Source organism: Gallus gallus, chromosome 9, assembly GCF_016699485.2.
Source record: "Gallus gallus isolate bGalGal1 chromosome 9, bGalGal1.mat.broiler.GRCg7b, whole genome shotgun sequence".
Lineage (NCBI taxonomy): Eukaryota > Metazoa > Chordata > Aves > Galliformes > Phasianidae > Gallus > Gallus gallus.
The window spans coordinates 922,358-939,788 of record NC_052540.1 but is presented as its reverse complement, the minus strand read 5'-3'; the positions used below and the strand labels follow the sequence as shown (position 1 = coordinate 939,788).

Below are 17,431 nucleotides of genomic sequence, written 5' to 3'. Positions count from 1 at the left end.
ATAAACATCCGCTGCCAGTTTGCCACCATGGAAATCGGTGCTCAGTTCCCACCGGCTCGAACGATACAGCCACACCCCCGCCGCTCCCACAGCGCCTGCTCCCGCCCGTCCCAACGTCTGCAGCGCCCCCTGTCGGCGCCCCGAACTCTCGCGAGAGCCACCGCGCCGGGGCGCGAGGAGAAAGGGGCTGGCGGTACTCGCGCATGCGCTTGGGCGGCCGGCGGTCGTTCGGAGGGGAGGCGCCATTTTGGGCCTGTGCAGCCGAGCGGCGGTGGTGTTCGTAGGCGGTGGGTCTCAGCGGTGAGCGCCGTGCTGAGGGCTTCGCCCTGCCGCCAGCCCCCGGGTTTCGGCGGGGCCGGCGGCCCGCCATGGAGAGCGAGTACTACAGCGGGGACCAGTCAGGTAGCGGCGCGGGAGGGACTCTGAGGCCCGAAGGGAGGGACGGCTGGGTTCGCCCTGCCCTGCGGTGTTCGGCGGCGGCTGCGGCTCTGGGGCAGCGGGCAGCAGCTCCGGTCGGCACCGCGGGGCCGCTCCGTGCGTCAGCCTGCGGTGTGCTGGGCCGTGTGGGGAGCCGCCGTGTGCTTGCGTTGAGGGCGTCTTGTTCTGTTCCGGGGAGGTTTGTGGCGCTCTGTGCGCCAGGCAGTCTGTCGGAGCCGTGTCCCTGTGTGACCGCCCGGCTGTGCCCCGGCCCGACTGCTGGCCCCCCAGAACCTTCAGCGCCCGGTACGTGTTGAGAAATGTCACCGAATTTTCCCTTGTTTTTCCCGTGGGTAGATGATGGTGGAGCTACTCCGGTGCAAGATGAAAGAGATTCGGGATCTGATGTTGAAGATGAAGGAAACGAGCAGCATTCTGGATCTGAGAATGGAAGTGTAGGGCACCGTTCAGAGGTACTGTTAGGGCTTTGTGTAGATGGGTCTGTTGTTAACTGATTTTTTATTTAAAGGTGTATTGCATCCTTAATTGAGTCTTCAGTGTCTATTCATTTGATCTGAAGGGCTCTGTGTGGCAAAACTTTACTTCCAGAAATGAGTGTCTTCTCTCATCTCATCTCTTGACTGTAGGGTCTTCAATTGTTGTAACAGCAGTCACTGTTAGTGCTAGAAAAAGTGCAACACTTGCACTTAATTGCAAGAAGATAAACTTTCTGGATTTTAAATTCTGAGCAGTGGGTTGAAGAATTTGGAATTTTGCTTTAAATTTTACGCAGTAATGTAAAGCTATGTGTCATGGAGGTATAGATTTCCTTACCAAAGAATAAATGCTTTCTCATCTTCCATCCTTCCTTTTGGACGTGAGCCTTGCCTGGGAAGTCTGTTCTGTGGTACGCTTTTCACTTTGTCATTCACAAAAGAATAACTCTCCCTGTGTGGAAAGATGGCTCTTCCTCCTCTGAAGAGCTCTGTGCTTTGGAAACTTGGCCCCTTGAAAACGTGCTGGTGTTGTGATACAGTGTTGTATTTGGAGGAGAGGTGCTCTTACTTGTGGTTTGACTCCTGGGGTTGTAAAGAAGTTCTGATTAAAAAAAAGTAACTCCTGTGTCTGGGACGGCTCTGGGGTTAATCTTGAGGAATTTCTGGTGTCTTGAGGTGATAGAATGACATTAGGTTTTGCTTGGCCTTGCTAGGAGGATTTTGGCCTGGAAAATCCCATCTTCTGCCATCAGAGTTTTGTTATGGAGAGCTCATCAAAATTAAAATTAAAGCCATTACACTCTGCTTTGCAAATTGTGTTGCATGTTGCATGAAGATCAGAACTCACTTTGACATCCATTGGCCTCAGCATCCATTTAAAGAAATTGCTTAAAATGCATGGTATGGTGTATTCTAACAGATTGATGTTTCAGAAGCTCAGCTGCTGTGGAGTAACTTGCAATCCTCATTTCTTTACTGAATTTGTGCTTTCATCAGAGTTAGGAAGTGAGGATTTGGATTTGAATTTGAGTGTAAAGCACATTCGGATTTCTTTCTTTGGATAGCGATATTTGCGGTGAAAGAAATTGGATTGCAGGGGATTTGCTGTCAGTCAGCATCTGCCATTGAGACAGTCGGCATTTCCATGTGGGGAAGAAATATGATTTTGTGTGACAGAAATAATTGTCTTTGATAGGAATTTTGTACTTCTGTTTTAATGGGAAAGAATCATAATGAGAGCAATGGAGAGCTGTGATACTGCTACAGTTATAGTAAGCTTTATCTTCAGTGTTTGAAAACTTGATCAGTTGTTCTTCTGTGCTCCTGTTGAATTTTAATTTTGTTTACTGTCATCAAGTTATTGCAAATCTGCACTAAAGAAACAAAGATTTGACCATTTACATCTTCAGCCTGACTTCTTGTCACTGCTCATTGGTTCTCTGCATGTACCTCCAGCATTGTAAGGGCTTTGCTCCGTGATAGCTGTTGAATCTTCTTCTGTAGACGAAACAGAAAGTCCACTTAAAAACAAACAAATGAAAAATCCCCAATGGCACTTTTTAGTGCCAACCTCTTTATCTGGTAGTAAACATGAACCTTCAGGCCTTAGTGCTTGGCTTGATTTGGCTAAAATCATAAAAAAAAAAAGTGACTCTTAGGTGTTTTTTACTCTTCCATTCCTAGTAATTTAATGCTTTCCTGAGTCAAACTCCAAGTGCAACTCAGCTGACAGCGTGGAGCTGCTGTCTCTGAAAGGAGAGTAGCTTTCAGTAATTTATTGTTCTATTTATCCTTAATTTTCTCTCATCCTCTTATTTTTTCATCTTCAGGAGTATGTGGGAGGAATGACATTCAAAGGTAATAATACCTTTGAGACAGCCCAATCAGTTAAGTCTATTTAATTCCTATTTCCTGTCTAATTCAGAGCTCAGATATAAAGAACTGAAGTTTTAAAATTTCCAACTTTTTTTACAGGTTCTTAACTTTAAAGAAAAGGGGGATCCTGAGGAATTACTTAAGTAGGTCTCAGGTATGTGGGTTTTCCTTTTCCACAATTCTTTTCTGGCTTTCCTTCCCCCAGCCCCACTTTATCTATAAATGCTCTCTTTGATGTCCTTACCGATTCTATTTCGGTCAAATGGAATCAGATGGCACATAGTTTTAGTACAGTAACGAATATTAAATCATGTTTACAGTGTTTGTACAAGTCAGGTCCATATGGAAATCGTCAGTGACTTAGATTGTACGCTGTAACCAAGTTGCTGCTGTCTTCATGATTTAAGTTATGGTTTGACTGTGACTGTTAACAAACACACAAATATCTTTTACTGAAAACAAGCTTCCTGAACTGCCTACAGTGGTTATGTGTGCCTTAGTTGTATCAGCTGCCATTCATGAGATTGTAGGGGATGGGTCAATTTTGTTCATCTTAATGAATTGTCAAAGTAGTAAGTCTTAAAAGTGGCTGCATGTTGATCCAAAAACCTACTTTCAAGATGACATTTTCATGTAGATAACACTGTAAATTTGATTTTGATGTATTCTGTATTATACTGTACTAAAGCCTCATGTTATGGAATTGTCAGATAAAAATATTAAGGACATCTCAATTTAAAAGTTTATAGATAAAGAGGAGGAAGAAAAGAAAGCAAAGGAATTAGAGAAAAATGTGGTAGCATTTACCTGAGACCTACTTGTTTCCAAGGATTTCTGTTCTTTTAATTCAGTAATTGGACAAATAAAAACAGAGGACTCTAAATTACATAGTTGATTTCTTGGAACGTATCTTTTTAGAGACAAATTGCTCTTTAAAGAAAGCGGGGGAGGTGTGTCAGGGAGGTAGAGGAGAGACCAGCACCCTCCTACAAAGGTTATCATCTCATTGTGAAGTTGCTCTTGCTTTTTGTATCGAGTACGTTCCCGAGCATTCAGGGATGTATTAATTGTGTTTGGATGACCTTGCGCCGATGGCTGTGGACAGGGCCTGCTTGTTGTGCCCAGGTTCCGAGTGGGTCAGCTGTCTCAGCTCTGCTTTAGATGATGCTCAGCCACTGTATGGTGGTGCTGAGATGAGGCAGTACGTGTCACGTCCCTGCAGGGCTTCCCTTGGCTGACATAATGTTGCTCTTTGGGTCGGCTTTGGTTGTGTTTTCCTGATTTGGGATCAGAGCAGGGGGGGGTGCCTGCTTGCACAGCCTCTGTAGGGTCATGTGCATTACCTGCTGCTTCCCAGGCTGTCTCTTCAGCTGTTCTGCTGTAGGTGACAATATCACAGTGGAGTTGAAAAACTAATTATCACTGGGGTTTGTAGTGCACCGTGTAGTCACAGTGGGAGCTAATTAAGATGTGTGCATGCTCTCCTTCCCCAAGCATCTTCTTCTCAAGTGTGACTGTTTGCAGTAGCAGATGAGAGATTCAGTGTGTTGTAAAGTGCTCTAGTAATGCTGCTGTCTAATTGGAGTCACTTACCAAGTGTTTCGTGTAGGAAGTTTTTTGTAGCTTAGTCATGTATTCTGAAAAGGTGGCTGTATAACCTGCAGCCACACTTTTGCTCGTAGAAATATTGAGTGATAAAGAGTTACTATGGATTCAGGTTGCTCTTTCAGTTCTATTTAATGTTTACTAAAGACTTTTTAGTCTTACAGCATGGAAGGTGATGAGCCTAATAGTTGAAACAGTTCTATTTCTCTTGTGTTCTGTGGTGATGTTTAACAAAATGCTTTGTTATAGCTGTTGTAATTGTCAGTACCTGTTCAATATCAGACATCTGAAATCAGGAAAAAACAGGCGAAGCAAGTCAAATTAAATGCACACCTGCATTTCAGTGCCTCTCAATGATCCAATCTATAATGCTATTTTAAGCAGCTGAAGCTTTCTTTTATCTTAAACCATATGGTGAGAGAAAATACATGGTATACATGTTCTTAGTTTCAAGCTTGGTAGGAGAGGGCATTCAAATTAATATTTTGAAGAACAGAAAATAAAATCCTGTAACAAACAGTGGTTTGTGTGTATGGTCTTCCTCAGTTGTGCACTTTCAAATCCGTAGGTATTTAATCTTTTTGTTTAAAACTCCTGATTTAGTTTTTTAATTGAAACACGTTTCCGGTCTGTGATCAGAAATGAGAACTGCAGAATGGTACCAGCAGTGTGATTGAGAAGGCTGCCAGAGAGGAAAGTGCTCATGTTATGGTATTAAGGAACATGGAAATAGTGAAGTTGTATTTGGAGTGCTCGTTGTACATTTATGTGGTCCTGCCTTTTTTTTCCCCATTGTATGGTAATTCTCTGTTAGTTATATTTCAGTCATGTTAAATTTACAGTTGTATCAAGTGCTAGCCAAGGGAGTAAATGCATAAGATCCAATATCTTAAGAACTGTTGTACTGAACAGTTTGTATGAGGAGTAATTCCTAAAAGGGACTGAAGTTTTGCTTTATTTGAAATTCCTTCTTATCTATATGTTATAAAGATTAATAACAGCTGTTTGTTGTAACTGTAGGATAGATATACCTGCATTATTGTGTATGGCTCTGAATGTGGGAGTGGAATGACTGTGGAAAAAGAAAAATAGCAAATGTGTTCTCCCAGTAAAATTGGTAACAAGACTTGGAAGGTTTAGGACATAGAGAGCTGTAATTATCTGCTATTCCAAGAAATACTCCGTTTGTGGAGATGCTCATGGAAGGATTCTGCAGCCGAGAAGGCAGAGTCGCCCTGGAAAGTCTCTCTGTGAAGCAGAGAGTCATGTAGAAAAGCGGTTTCTTTCCAGTATCCTTTCTGGCTGAAAATGGTTGTGGTGACAGTGACCATGTAGGCGTGCTGAATTAAGGAATGGGGATTCAACAGAATCTGTTTTCTTGGGCAAATGCAGAACTTAAATCTTTTGAAGATAAAACAACATTTTGTTGTCTGTGGTGATGTAGGCAGGTGTCTTGTGATAGATTTTCCCATAAATGTCCGTTGTTGCTGGGTAGAAAACATAAAAGATTGTGTTCCACTACAGTTTTAAAGAAGGTTGGTGTATTTACAAATAGATACCTGAGTAGGCACAGGGGCTGTGAGCTTAAGAGACAGAAGTGTTGAAACTGTTCTTATATAGTTACAAGTCAAGACACAGAGCTTGTTAATAATACTCTAAATGGTCTGACTAAAGCTTTGTGTCTTTTTTTTATAGGCTCCTGATCTTAACATGTTTTTAAGTGATGAAAGACCGCAAGCTCTCTTGAGCTTCATTCAGAAAACAGTGCATGTACAGTTTCAGTAAAATATATTTCATACAAAAATGTTTATTTGGCATATAAAGAAAATGACCAGTATAGGAGGAGGTTGATTATTTTGAGGGGAGTTGGGCTAATCTATTTTGAAGTTTGGACTCTTTAAATGGAAGCCTTTAAGTATTATCCCTTTAGGGAGATGGACCCTTCTTGAACATCTTCATTTTTGTTGTTTTTTTTCCTGTTACTATTTCTGAAATAGGTTTGAGCAGCAGGATGGACACAGTTCCATTGATCTCTGAAGATTTTCCTTGATCTGTGGTATTTGATAGTCTTTTGACTCAGTTTGTCTAACAATCTTTTCTGTAGAGAAAGTATTTGAGTCTGTAGTAGGTCGGGCAGTCAAAGAGGAGGAAGGATAAGCACAAATTGGGAATGCTTTTTGTTGTCTTCATTGTTTTTTTTTGCTAAGTTGCCTGAGATTTTTTTTTTTTTTCAGAATGAACACAGTGATGGAGAAGATGATGGGCAAATGGGAGAGCCTCATATGACAGACTCTGAAAATGAAGATGTACCGAGGCAAAAAGACAGTGACTCAGATAACGAGGAGCCTCCAAATCACAATGTTAGCGATTCGGACAATGAAGCAGCTCACGGAGGGAAAGACAGTGATTCTGATACCGAGGACCGTCCAAACCAACACTTAAGTGACTCTGAAAATGAAGATGCCTTAAATCATCAAGGGAGTGACTCTGAAAATGGAGAGCCTCACAGGAATCACAGTAGTGACTTTGAAAATGAGGAGTCGCAGAAGCAGCCGGCCAGCGACTCAGAGAATGAGGAGCTCCACAAGCAGCCGGCCAGTGACTCAGAGAGCGAGGAGCTCCAAAAGCAGCTGGCCAGTGACTCGGAGAGTGAGGGTGTTGCCAGGCACAAACCAGAAATAGAGTCTGATGATAGTGATGGGGAGGACAGGAAAGAGGAGGTACAGAATGATTCTCACCATTCAGATAATGAACAAGCAAGAGAAGGATTTCAGGGTTCTGACAGTGAAGAAGAAGGTCCTCAGAGACGAAAAATATCGGACAGTGATGATGATGAGAAAGAGGAGGAGAAGACAGTGAAGAGGAAAACAGCTATCCTCTCTGACAGTGAGGATGAAAATGAGAAAGCACGTAAGAAACTTTAATGTGAAAATAAAAATGTGATCTGACAAGCAGAAGTGATAGAATTAGTATCTAAGATAAATGTGAAACCGCAGAGTAGTTTTGTTCTTAGAGCACTCCTTGGTGAGGGGATTGTTCTAACTGCACTTCTGTGTGAATATGTATCCAGTATTTTGGCGTAATAAGTGGGTTTAACAGAAGTAAAAGATATCCTACATCTACAATCTTGCTTTATACTGGAATCTGTTGTCATGTTGATTGTTTCTGTTATAGTTATTTCTTGATTTGCTGTTATTTCTTTGGTCATTTTTTCCCTCTATTTTGTTTTAAATACACTAGGAGTGAGAGTTTTGAAATTGAAAGTTTGTATGGACAGGTGTGCTGTATGGAGTTTTATTCAGTTATTGACTGAATAAAACAAACTTCAGAATGGACGTATTTTCTTTTTTGAAAGAGCAGTTGTTTTAGTGTAGGAATGCTAATTGGTTTCCTTCCCGTTCAAGTTGAATTTGAGAAAGAACAGCTGTCGAAGCGTTCCCGTTGTCGCTTCGGTTGCGAGGGCAGGTAGTAATGCTTCTTTCCATTGGCAGCTGCAAAAAAAGTACGAATCCTTTCTGATGTTGAAGAATCAGATAGTGATGCTGCTTCAGAGAAATCTGACAAAAGGAAGAAAAGTATGGTATCAGATAGTGAAGAAGAGGAAGAAAGAAAAGAGGATACTGGGAAGAAAAAGGAAGAGAAAGATCTGTTTGGCAGTGACAGTGAATCTGGAAATGAACAAGAGTAAGTGCTTCTGGGAATATGAATTCCTTCAGGGTTGCAGGGAGTGACACTGATGGTGAATAGGGAAATGGAAGAGTACCAGCCAGAATCTACCTTCATTGGTATTGCCAGGGGGAAGGTCAGTGTGGCAAAATGAAAGGGGTGGATCACTCAGTCATGCTAGAAATTTCACAGAAAATGTGTTCTCGCTGCTGCTGTGTAAATAGATAAATGTTTCTGTTATCTTCCCAGGAATCTGATTGCAGATATATTTGGAGAATCTGGTGATGAAGAAGAAGAGGAATTTACAGTAAGTGTTATTGTGGAGGTTTGTATTTAATTGCCAGTATAATCTTCATAGGAAGCTCTTCCCAGAATGCCTGTTGGAGTTTGCATTCCTGTTGAAAGATACTCTGTCTCAGGAGGGAAGCCTTTTTTTCTCCTGGACTTTCTGAGATAGACTTTATGTTGAATAATCTTAACCACTCTTCTATTGAGAGTCATTGGTGTGAAAGCTGTAGGTGAAATTATTAATCTTTTGTTCCTCTTCCAGGTAAGTCTGAAGAGGGTTTAGGGGAAGCTTTGAGAACGTGAAAGTTGGGTACCTGAGTTGATGCTCAGTCTTAATTCTTGTACTGTCTTTATTGTCAGGGTTTTAACCAGGAAGACTTGGAAGAAGAGAAGGGTGATGCAGAGATGAAGGAGACGGCAGATGAGTCTGACTCTGATGATAATGTCAAAAGAGGGAAGCAGTAAGTTGATGTGTTACATACTTTGTTAATAGCAAACACAAGATTCTTGCAGAAGAGCCTCTCCATAAGCTGGCTTGACTTCATGCAGCAGACAGGCAAGGGAAGGACACTGTCTCAACAGAAAACACATTCTCATTGACTGTGACATAAGGTTCTCTCTGTTCGGTTTAGTCACTTGGCTATCCATAGCAGATAACTGGAGCAGCAGCACAGGTAGAGCATTTTGGAGTTTCCATCAAAACTTGACTGAAAATAACTAATGAAGCAAACATCTACCTGTACTTCTAGCAGTTCAGTACTAGGCTGCTTGTAGTAGCATTGGAGACACAGTTGTGTTTGTTCCCTCATAGGGGATAACGTGTGGCAAGATTTGACCTCACCTTCTCTCTTCTGTCCTTGTCTCCTCCAGTAGTGTCAGAGGAATGTATTGCAGGTACAGGAAAGCTAAATCTTTGACAGCTTCAGTGGCAGCTTTAGCACTTTTACCCTGGATGTCTTTAGCTGCTTTAGTAAGATCTTACAGACTTCTGAGCACACCTCAGAACCACTCAAGCCCTTTGATTTTTTCCAGTTAGTGTACTGAAGACATCTAATACCTTGCAGGGACATTGAGACAGAATTCTAGTAGTGTTCTGGAAGGCCTTTGGAAAGGTGATACTAGAGAAATACAGAATTATTTTCTACAAAAACAGTGAGTTAAACTCCTATGAGCAGACTCTTTTCTTGCATTTCAGTATGGACTTCATGTCAGATTTTGACATGATGCTGCAACGAAAGAAGAGTATGAGTGGCAAGCGTCGACGAAATCGTGATGGTGGGACTTTCATTAGTGATGCAGATGATGTGGTCAGTGCTATGATTGTGAAGATGAATGAAGCTGCAGAGGTGAGTTTTCTGGGTTCCAGAGACACTTAAAATTAATTTCTATTTTGTGTTCAGTGAAATAGAGGTGATTGTCTGGTACTCAGAAGTAGTAATCTATGTGCTGTGCATATCTAAACAGTTGATGACTATTATTTTGCTGGTCTGAATTCAATATTTTCTTTATTCTGAAACTTAGAGAAATTACTTGTTTTAAAGATTGTTTTATTAAACATGGTATGCTTTTATAATTGGAAATCAGTTACTCTGTAAAAAGAGATGAGCACATGTTTTATAAAATGTTTGTATATCAAACACTGAGAAAGGAACTATATTTCATTATACAGTTACTAGCATATAGGACTTAACTGTTTATTCCTGAGAAGCCATTTCTGAAGTGCTTGAATGACAGTAATGTGTAAAATGGTAGAAAGATAGAATTAGGGGGAAATTTTGTTTTGGCAGACTTCCTCTTTCAGGAACTTGTGTTGAATATGTTATGTGCAAGGTCTGTTAGGGTCTTGTCTTTTCACTTTGAAGTGGCCTTGGAGTAGCAGTCAAAGTTAACTGTTATGTGGAACTCATTAAAAGCAGTGGGGGCAATTTTAGAAAGAGTAATCTTTCTTAATATGTTTTCGGGAGGGAGGGGAGAGTAAGAGGGTGGACTGGGAGGCAGCTGTGACTCTTGGTCTTGGACAAAATGATGGGCATTGAAGGCCAGGCTGGGTGTGGCTCTGGGCAGCCTGGTCTGGTGGTTGGTGACCCTGCACATAGCAGTGGGTTGAAACTGGATGATCATTGTGGTCCTTTTCAACCCAGACCATTCTATGGACAAATGTTCTAAATGAAGCAATAAAGTTTGCAGTATTGGAGAGAAGAACGAAGCTCCAGTTCAGTTGTTTATCGTGTGCCTGTCGGGCTGTTCTGGGGCAGAGGAGTGGGAGGTATTACAAAAGACTTGCTCCTTGTAATAAAAAAAACCCTCTGTGTAGGATGAGCCTTCAGTGAATTAAGTGTGAGTGGAAAGGTGTTAACACATCAGGACACAGAGCTGTTGATCGTAGTGGTCTTTTTGATATTTCGTAGAATCATAGAATGGCCTGGGTCATTCCAACCTAAAACCTCCCCTGTCTCAGTTTAAAACCATTCCCCCTTGTCTTATCACCATCCACCCTTGAAAACAGCCGTTCCCCTTCCTGTTTATACTCTCCCTTCAAGTACTGGAAGGCCACAATGAGGTTTCCCCAGGGCCTTCTCTTCTCCAAGCTAAACAAGCCCAGTTCCCTCAACCTTTCCTCATAGGAGAGGTGCTCCAGCCCTCTGATCATCTTAGTGGCCCTCCTCTGGGCCTGCTCCAAGAGCTCCACGTCCTTCCTGTACTGGGGGCCCCAGGCCTGGACGCAGTACTCCAGGTGGGCCCTCACAAGAGCTGAGTAGAGGGGGACAGTCACCTCCCTCTTCCTGCTGGCCACCCCTTTTTTAATTTAGCCCCGAACAGAGTTGGCCTTCCGGACTGCAAGCGCACGCTGCTGCTTCATGTCCAGCTTCTCATCTACCAGGACCCCCAAGTCTTTCTCTGCAGGGCTGCTCCCAAGGAGATCTTCCCCCACTTTGTATAAGTACTTGGGATTGCCCCGACCCAAGTGCAGCACCTTGCACTTGGCCTTATTGAACCTCATTAGGTTAATATTTGATGTCAAGTACTGAATAGATATTGAAATAATGACCTTGGAGCATAGTCACGTAATTGTGAAACTGACACTATTCGTTCTAGCACATGATGCACAATTGTGTACTTTTATGTTAATTACACTTTTATGTTAATTAGGGTAAATACGCTTTACCCTAAACCTCTGCATTATACAGCTATATTCATCAGTGAAATGAATGCATGTGTTTTCACTTTTTACTGTTTGGTTAGTTGGTTCTTATTGTTCAGATGTGAATTTACCATCAGAGTTTCTAGGTAAGCTACACGTACCTCGCATGGAGGACCCTGCAGAACTCCAGTTTATTGCAACAGACTTAAATCATGAAGTAGAAAAGCATGTAATTCTTGGGGGAATCTCCTAATGTGATACTTTAATGAAAATGTTGATTAAGGAGGGGATTTTGTTTGTTTATTTATTTAAGAAATCATCATATAAAATGTGTTTTGGAGCTGTAGGAAGGAGTGGCGTAGGGGATAAAGTTAGTGTCATCCTGCCGAAAGTGCACTTCTCCAGTTATACAGTAGCTCTTTTCCTGTAAATGCTGTAATGAATGAGAATTGCTGATTTCTTCTTTTGATTATCTTGTAATTTTTCAACTCCTTACAGGAGGATCGACAGCTGAATACACAAAAGAAACCTGCACTGAAGAAGTTAACTTTGCTTCCAACTGTAGTTATGCATCTTAAAAAGTGAGTCTGTCTTGGAGCTGCTATTATCTTGGGGAGCAGTGGAATAGGGTGGATTTCATAGGGTGACATTTCAGTTGTACTGAGTATGCAGTGAAACATTTTGGGTAAATACTGGAGATAGGTGGCAACAAAACTAAAATGACACCTAGTTTTACTTGTTAAACTCAAGTCTACTGTTGCACTTGAGGGACCATTATGCTTAAGATCCAGATACGTTATATGACTGTGGATTCTCTGTACTTTAAACTTCCTAGGCAGGACCTCAAGGAAACATTCATCGATAGTGGTGTAATGTCTGCCATTAAGGAGTGGCTTTCTCCTCTTCCGGACCGAAGTCTGCCAGCACTAAAGATACGAGAGGAGCTTCTGAAGATCCTGCAAGAGGTTTTAAACTGACTTATAACTGTATTTGATCCGTGGGTCTACAGTCATGCTGTGGGGAAATGTGTAGTGCTGACTGCTGTAACACTGCTGGTGGGCCGTGTGCTAAAGTGCAGGAGGAAGCAAACCACAAATTAGATGTGATTGGTTTAAATGTTGCATCATTTTAACAAGTATTCCTTATGTTATAGGCATTCTGTCTAGCTGAACAAAATGTGGGTTGGGAATTTTAGACACTTAATTGTTAGGACGATTTTGCTGGTGTTCACAATAAAGCAAGAAGCTGTGCTAAGTAGCAGGCCAGGAGATGTTTGTGAGAGGCTCTCACAAACTACACGTCAAATTCCCTATTCTCTTTCAGGGAGTTCCTATGCTATGTCATTTCTAGATTCTTGAATCTGGACTGCTTAGTCGCTTATCTTCCCTCATTGACATTGGCTTATGTATTGTGATAGTTCAGTTTAAGTTGCCTTTCTGCATTCATAAGAAGAGCGTGGCATAGTCTGTATAGTGAGGCAGAAGTTAGATTTCTCTTGCAGCACCACTATTTGGCTGTGAGTGTTTAGAAATATTTGTCCTTGTGTAAGAATCTGCACAAGTTCTGACTGAGTTAAGTTATACTGGAATGCATTTGCCACGTGAATTCACATGAACTTGAATCCTTACAGGATGCTTGCTTAGAAGACAATGGCTCTGTTTTTGGGTAATATTAAGCACGAGCGTTTAGAGTAAATACTTCACAAAATCTTGTTTTCTGCAAAATTCAGTGGTGCCGTTAATGTTCAAACAGAATTTTTTGCCTTTTTCTGACTTTTCCTTTCTCTTGTAGCTGCCAAGCGTGAGTCAAGAGACCTTGAAGCACAGTGGAATTGGACGAGCTGTGATGTACCTTTATAAGCACCCCAAAGAGTCAAGACCTAACAAGGATATGGCAGGGAAGCTGATCAGTATGTAAACCTTTTATCTTGCTTCAGTGAGGTTTCTCTGATAATTTAATTTCTATCAGTCTTTCCTTTGCATGTTGTTATTTTCTGTAGTAGAAGTCACTCTGCAATGTAAGATTCTCCTTGATCTCATCCCTTTGTTTGCAGGACTCTAAATGAACACTGTTAGGTTCCCATCTGCGTGCGTTTTTCCCTGTTTCTTTCTGTTTTGCTTTAAAATCAGAGGATAGCTTTTATTTTGCCCAAACCCACTGACGAGCAAGCAACAGCAAGAGACTTCGTGGGTGAAATCTTTCTTTCTGTCTGCAAGTCTGGGATTTCTTGGAAATACGGAGTTCATAGATCAGCTGTTCAGCTGAAGAAAAGTATATATGAACCTTGAAAGGAGTGGTTTGGAGATAAAAAGAATGTATAGGCTCAGTGCTTATTAACTTATTTATCTATTTATTTACTAGATGAATGGTCTCGACCCATCTTTGGTCTTACCTCAAACTACAAAGGCATGACAAGAGAAGAGAGAGAACAGAGAGATTTGGAACAGATGCCTCAGCGAAGGAGGTTAAGCAGGTAGGAATAGCATAAAAATGTCAATGCATTATTTTTCTTTCTTGGACTCACGTAAAGAAAAACTGTGTACAAATATTAGAGTACATTGAAGAACAGCTATTCCTGACCTCAGTTTTTTTTTTTCCCTCTTGCTTTACTTGATTGTCTTTTGAAGTTACTGTATTTCTCTGTATATGAATACTTAATAAAAATTTATTTTTCTTGCAGTTCTGGTGGTCAGACTCCCCGCAGGGATCTGGAGAAAGTGTTAACAGGAGAGGAAAAGTGAGTTAAAGTTTTCTTATTTATTTTTATTTGAACTAGAAAAAGGTATTTCTAAAGTACTAACAGTACACAGTTTGTTTTGAGGCTTTAAAAATCAGTGATAATACTCTGTTTCAGAAGTAAAACACCCTGTAACAGTCATAGTTGTTTCTGTTAGAGTTTGCTGTATCTAACAGGTCCTTTTCTTTCTTCAGGGCTCTTAGACCTGGAGACCCAGGTTTCTGTGCCCGTGCGAGGGTGCCAATGCCTTCCAACAAGGACTATGTGGTCAGGCCAAAGTGGAACGTGGAGATGGAGTCCTCCAGGGTAAGTGCTGTGGTGTGGGGTGTTGAATAGCCTCTCTTAGTGACTCTGTACTTAAGCTGTCTGCAAGTAAGCCTGGGGATTTGTCACCTTATTACTGTAGGTACTATACAGCATAGTGATTCTTTTTATGTGCCTCTTCTAATAGGAGTAGACAGCAAGTTTGCTTTCAAATAAGCCCATCAAATTCTTTCCCCTAGGTATCATTGCTTCTCTTACCAGAAAGAGATTTTCATGTTATCTGTTCTAGAGCTTCTCTAATGTGAGAATTTGATTACAGGCCTCTTTTCAGAACATGTTGAAATAAAGCAGCAGTTCAATAAGCATGCCACTGATATTTTCTATCTCTCCCCCATTTTTTGTATCATATTCTTCTGATAGTATTTTGGTTTGGGAAAACATCAAAGTTTTGGCAGCCATTAACAGCTTCAGTAGAGGCCTTTGCCTTGTTTAATTTGGTTCTTCCATCTACATGGAATGGTTTTAATTTAAAGGTAGAGTAGTACATGGTAGAACCGGTGTAAATGGAAGAGGTAATAACTATTGTAATCTTTCTGCTGTTATCTTTCCTTCTTTGCATTAATTGAGATATTGTTTCTAGCCCGGGACTATTAAGAGAGGTATTAGTCGCTTGGAAAAACACAAGAGACGGTTTGCTGAACAGAAACGACTCAGCAAAGTGCATCGGGCCATCAAGTTCAGCATTGAAGGCAACAGGATGCCCCTGTAGCCATGACACTGCCTTCCCCAAGTTTGAGAGGTATCCCTCAAGGGAGGTGTGAACAGTGCATGTGCTTCAGCTGTTGGCAGATTGCACATACAGGAAAGGAGTGTGTACACCCCAATTAAACTTGGAAAACTCTCTGTGTATTCTCTGATGTCCGCACTGTGGCCTAAACTGTAATTTGTACAGGAAGAACTGTAGCACATAACATCTGCCATGTTTCCTGCGCCTGTTACTTCCAGGGTACCCAAATGATGAGTATTACGTGAGAATGCCTGTGCTCACAACGCTCTGCACCTGTGGCTTCTGGTGCTCAGCATACCAGCAAGTCTGGCACTTGAAACTTGTTTTTACTTGAGATCTCCAGGTTTGCCTGAACAGATGCATAGAAGTTCTTAGCTCTCAGTGTAGGACTTCAGTGTTCTACTGAGACAAAGCAAGATGTTTTTCACACCTCTTTTCCACAGTTGTTGACAGAAAGATTTGGGGAGTGGTTGTCAGGAACAGGAGAAGACTCCCCTGCCATGACTGTAGAGTGGAGGGAGATCAATCACTGAGATACGTCAACATGAGAATTGTTTTGGCAGTGCTAACTCTCAGTCAGGTTCTGTGAGCAGAGGTGTTACAAAGGAACAGTGATGTGAGGCAAGCACAAATGATAGATGTTGAGTTTAAACTTTGTATTTATTTGTGTAAAACAACAATGAAAAACAAAACTCAAACCTAAAGCATGTACCTGCATATCTCCTTTGAAAATCAGTGAAATTCCAGGTAGAATCTCAGTGAATTCTATGAGTTCTATGAATAGAGTTCATCTTAAATGAGCGTTCCGTAGTGATGGAACAAGAGGCTCAGTTCCCAATAGCTGCTTTAGTTGGATGCCGAGTAGCGTATTCTGGATGTTGCTTTTTCCCAAACATAAAAGGTGTGAAATTTCCATCACTGTTTCTGCTGTCCAGTTAAAGGGGAAATTGCATCTAGGCGGTTATGGACTGAAATGTCCTTTGTCTTCAGTGGCGTTTCTCATCTGTGAAACAGCTGCTGTGTTGTCTCTGTTCTTCAGCTGCAATTAAAACACAGAGATGAAATGCAGTAACTTCTAGTAACCGATGTGATCAGCTTTTCTTAGGCATTTCTTTTGCTTCCAACCTCACCTCCTTTTTTTCCCAATAATCTCACACTTTAAGTACTAATTAATTACTTTCAAAATAAATTACAGTTTGGAATTGATGTGTCAACTCAGTCCACCTCACTTACTGTGTAGTTACATCTAAAAGCTTCCACAGGAAGCCTGTATGTATGGCATTGTGCAATATATTTATCACTACACTCCAGACAAAAGCTATTCCAAACTGTATGTTCTGCCAGCGTGTGAACATCTCATGTGTCCATTAACCTCTGCAGTAGGAGAGCTTTCCTCTGTGATGTTTGTGTGACTGTCACTGCCATAGATGGGATCGTACACTGGGGGAACCATATGTCCATGTGGGGGGAACTGAGGGGAGAGCTGTGCGCCCCTCCCCACACCAGGGACTCCTTCAGATCCCTCTTGCAGGTTTAACCTTGCATGTGTTGCTTTTCTTGAGCCTATGGGACGTCTGCTTTTTTTCAGTGGTAATCATTAGTTTTGTTTTTTAAGTTCCAGGGGACCTCTAAGAAAGGGGTGAGTCGACTGGACAAACAGATGCGGAAATTCACAGATATCAGGAAAAAAAGCAGATCGGCCCATGCGGTGAAAATCAGCATTGAGGGCAATAAGATGCCATTGTGACCCTTCACAGAATACCCTGTGATCTCTGCTATAAGACAATGCACCCATAGACTCTTTGGAGACCTTAACGTTTTTTAACAACTCGTTTGGGTTTTTTAGTCAATCTTTAAATTGTTGGTTCAGGTTCTGGTATAAGATAATGTCCAAGGACTGTGAATTTGGGGACTTCTTTCTCCCGATTGTATTTAAACTTGCTCTATTGTGTCCTTTGTACAGATCACACGTTTGTTGTATTGCAACACTTTAGACAATAAAACATCTTCTGTTTTTGGGGGGGCTGTCTGTTAATTGCTCAGGATGGCGTATGTGTGGAGTACGGAGGAGAGAGTGAATACCTGAGATGTGAAGAAAAAGCACATACCTGGTGTGTGGAGGAGCTGATAATTGCAGTATCTTCTGTTTCCCA

At 41.6% G+C, this 17,431-nt stretch overlaps 1 protein-coding gene across 6 annotated transcripts; it reads left to right on the top strand.

Moving 5' to 3' along the window:
• The first annotated feature begins 211 nt into the window (after positions 1-211).
• IWS1 (IWS1, SUPT6H interacting protein) lies at positions 212-17,298 on the top strand. Of its 6 annotated transcripts, none has more exons than XM_015277201.4 (16): positions 212-287; positions 775-890; positions 2,744-2,771; positions 2,889-2,943; positions 6,629-7,304; positions 7,886-8,078; positions 8,310-8,367; positions 8,709-8,809; positions 9,544-9,694; positions 11,989-12,071; positions 12,326-12,455; positions 13,282-13,399; positions 13,852-13,963; positions 14,171-14,227; positions 14,422-14,533; positions 16,894-17,298. In XM_015277201.4, exons 5-16 carry the CDS (start codon positions 6,662-6,664, stop codon positions 17,023-17,025), a joined length of 1,890 nt encoding a protein of 629 aa, XP_015132687.1. In that variant the 5' UTR covers positions 212-287; positions 775-890; positions 2,744-2,771; positions 2,889-2,943; positions 6,629-6,661; the 3' UTR covers positions 17,026-17,298. The 6 variants fall into 6 exon arrangements, with proteins under 6 accessions (XP_015132687.1, XP_046754648.1, XP_046754649.1 ...); XM_046898692.1 differs by having other exon boundaries at positions 2,744-2,801; XM_046898693.1 differs by lacking the exon at positions 2,744-2,771.
• The last annotated feature ends 133 nt before the right edge of the window (positions 17,299-17,431 follow it).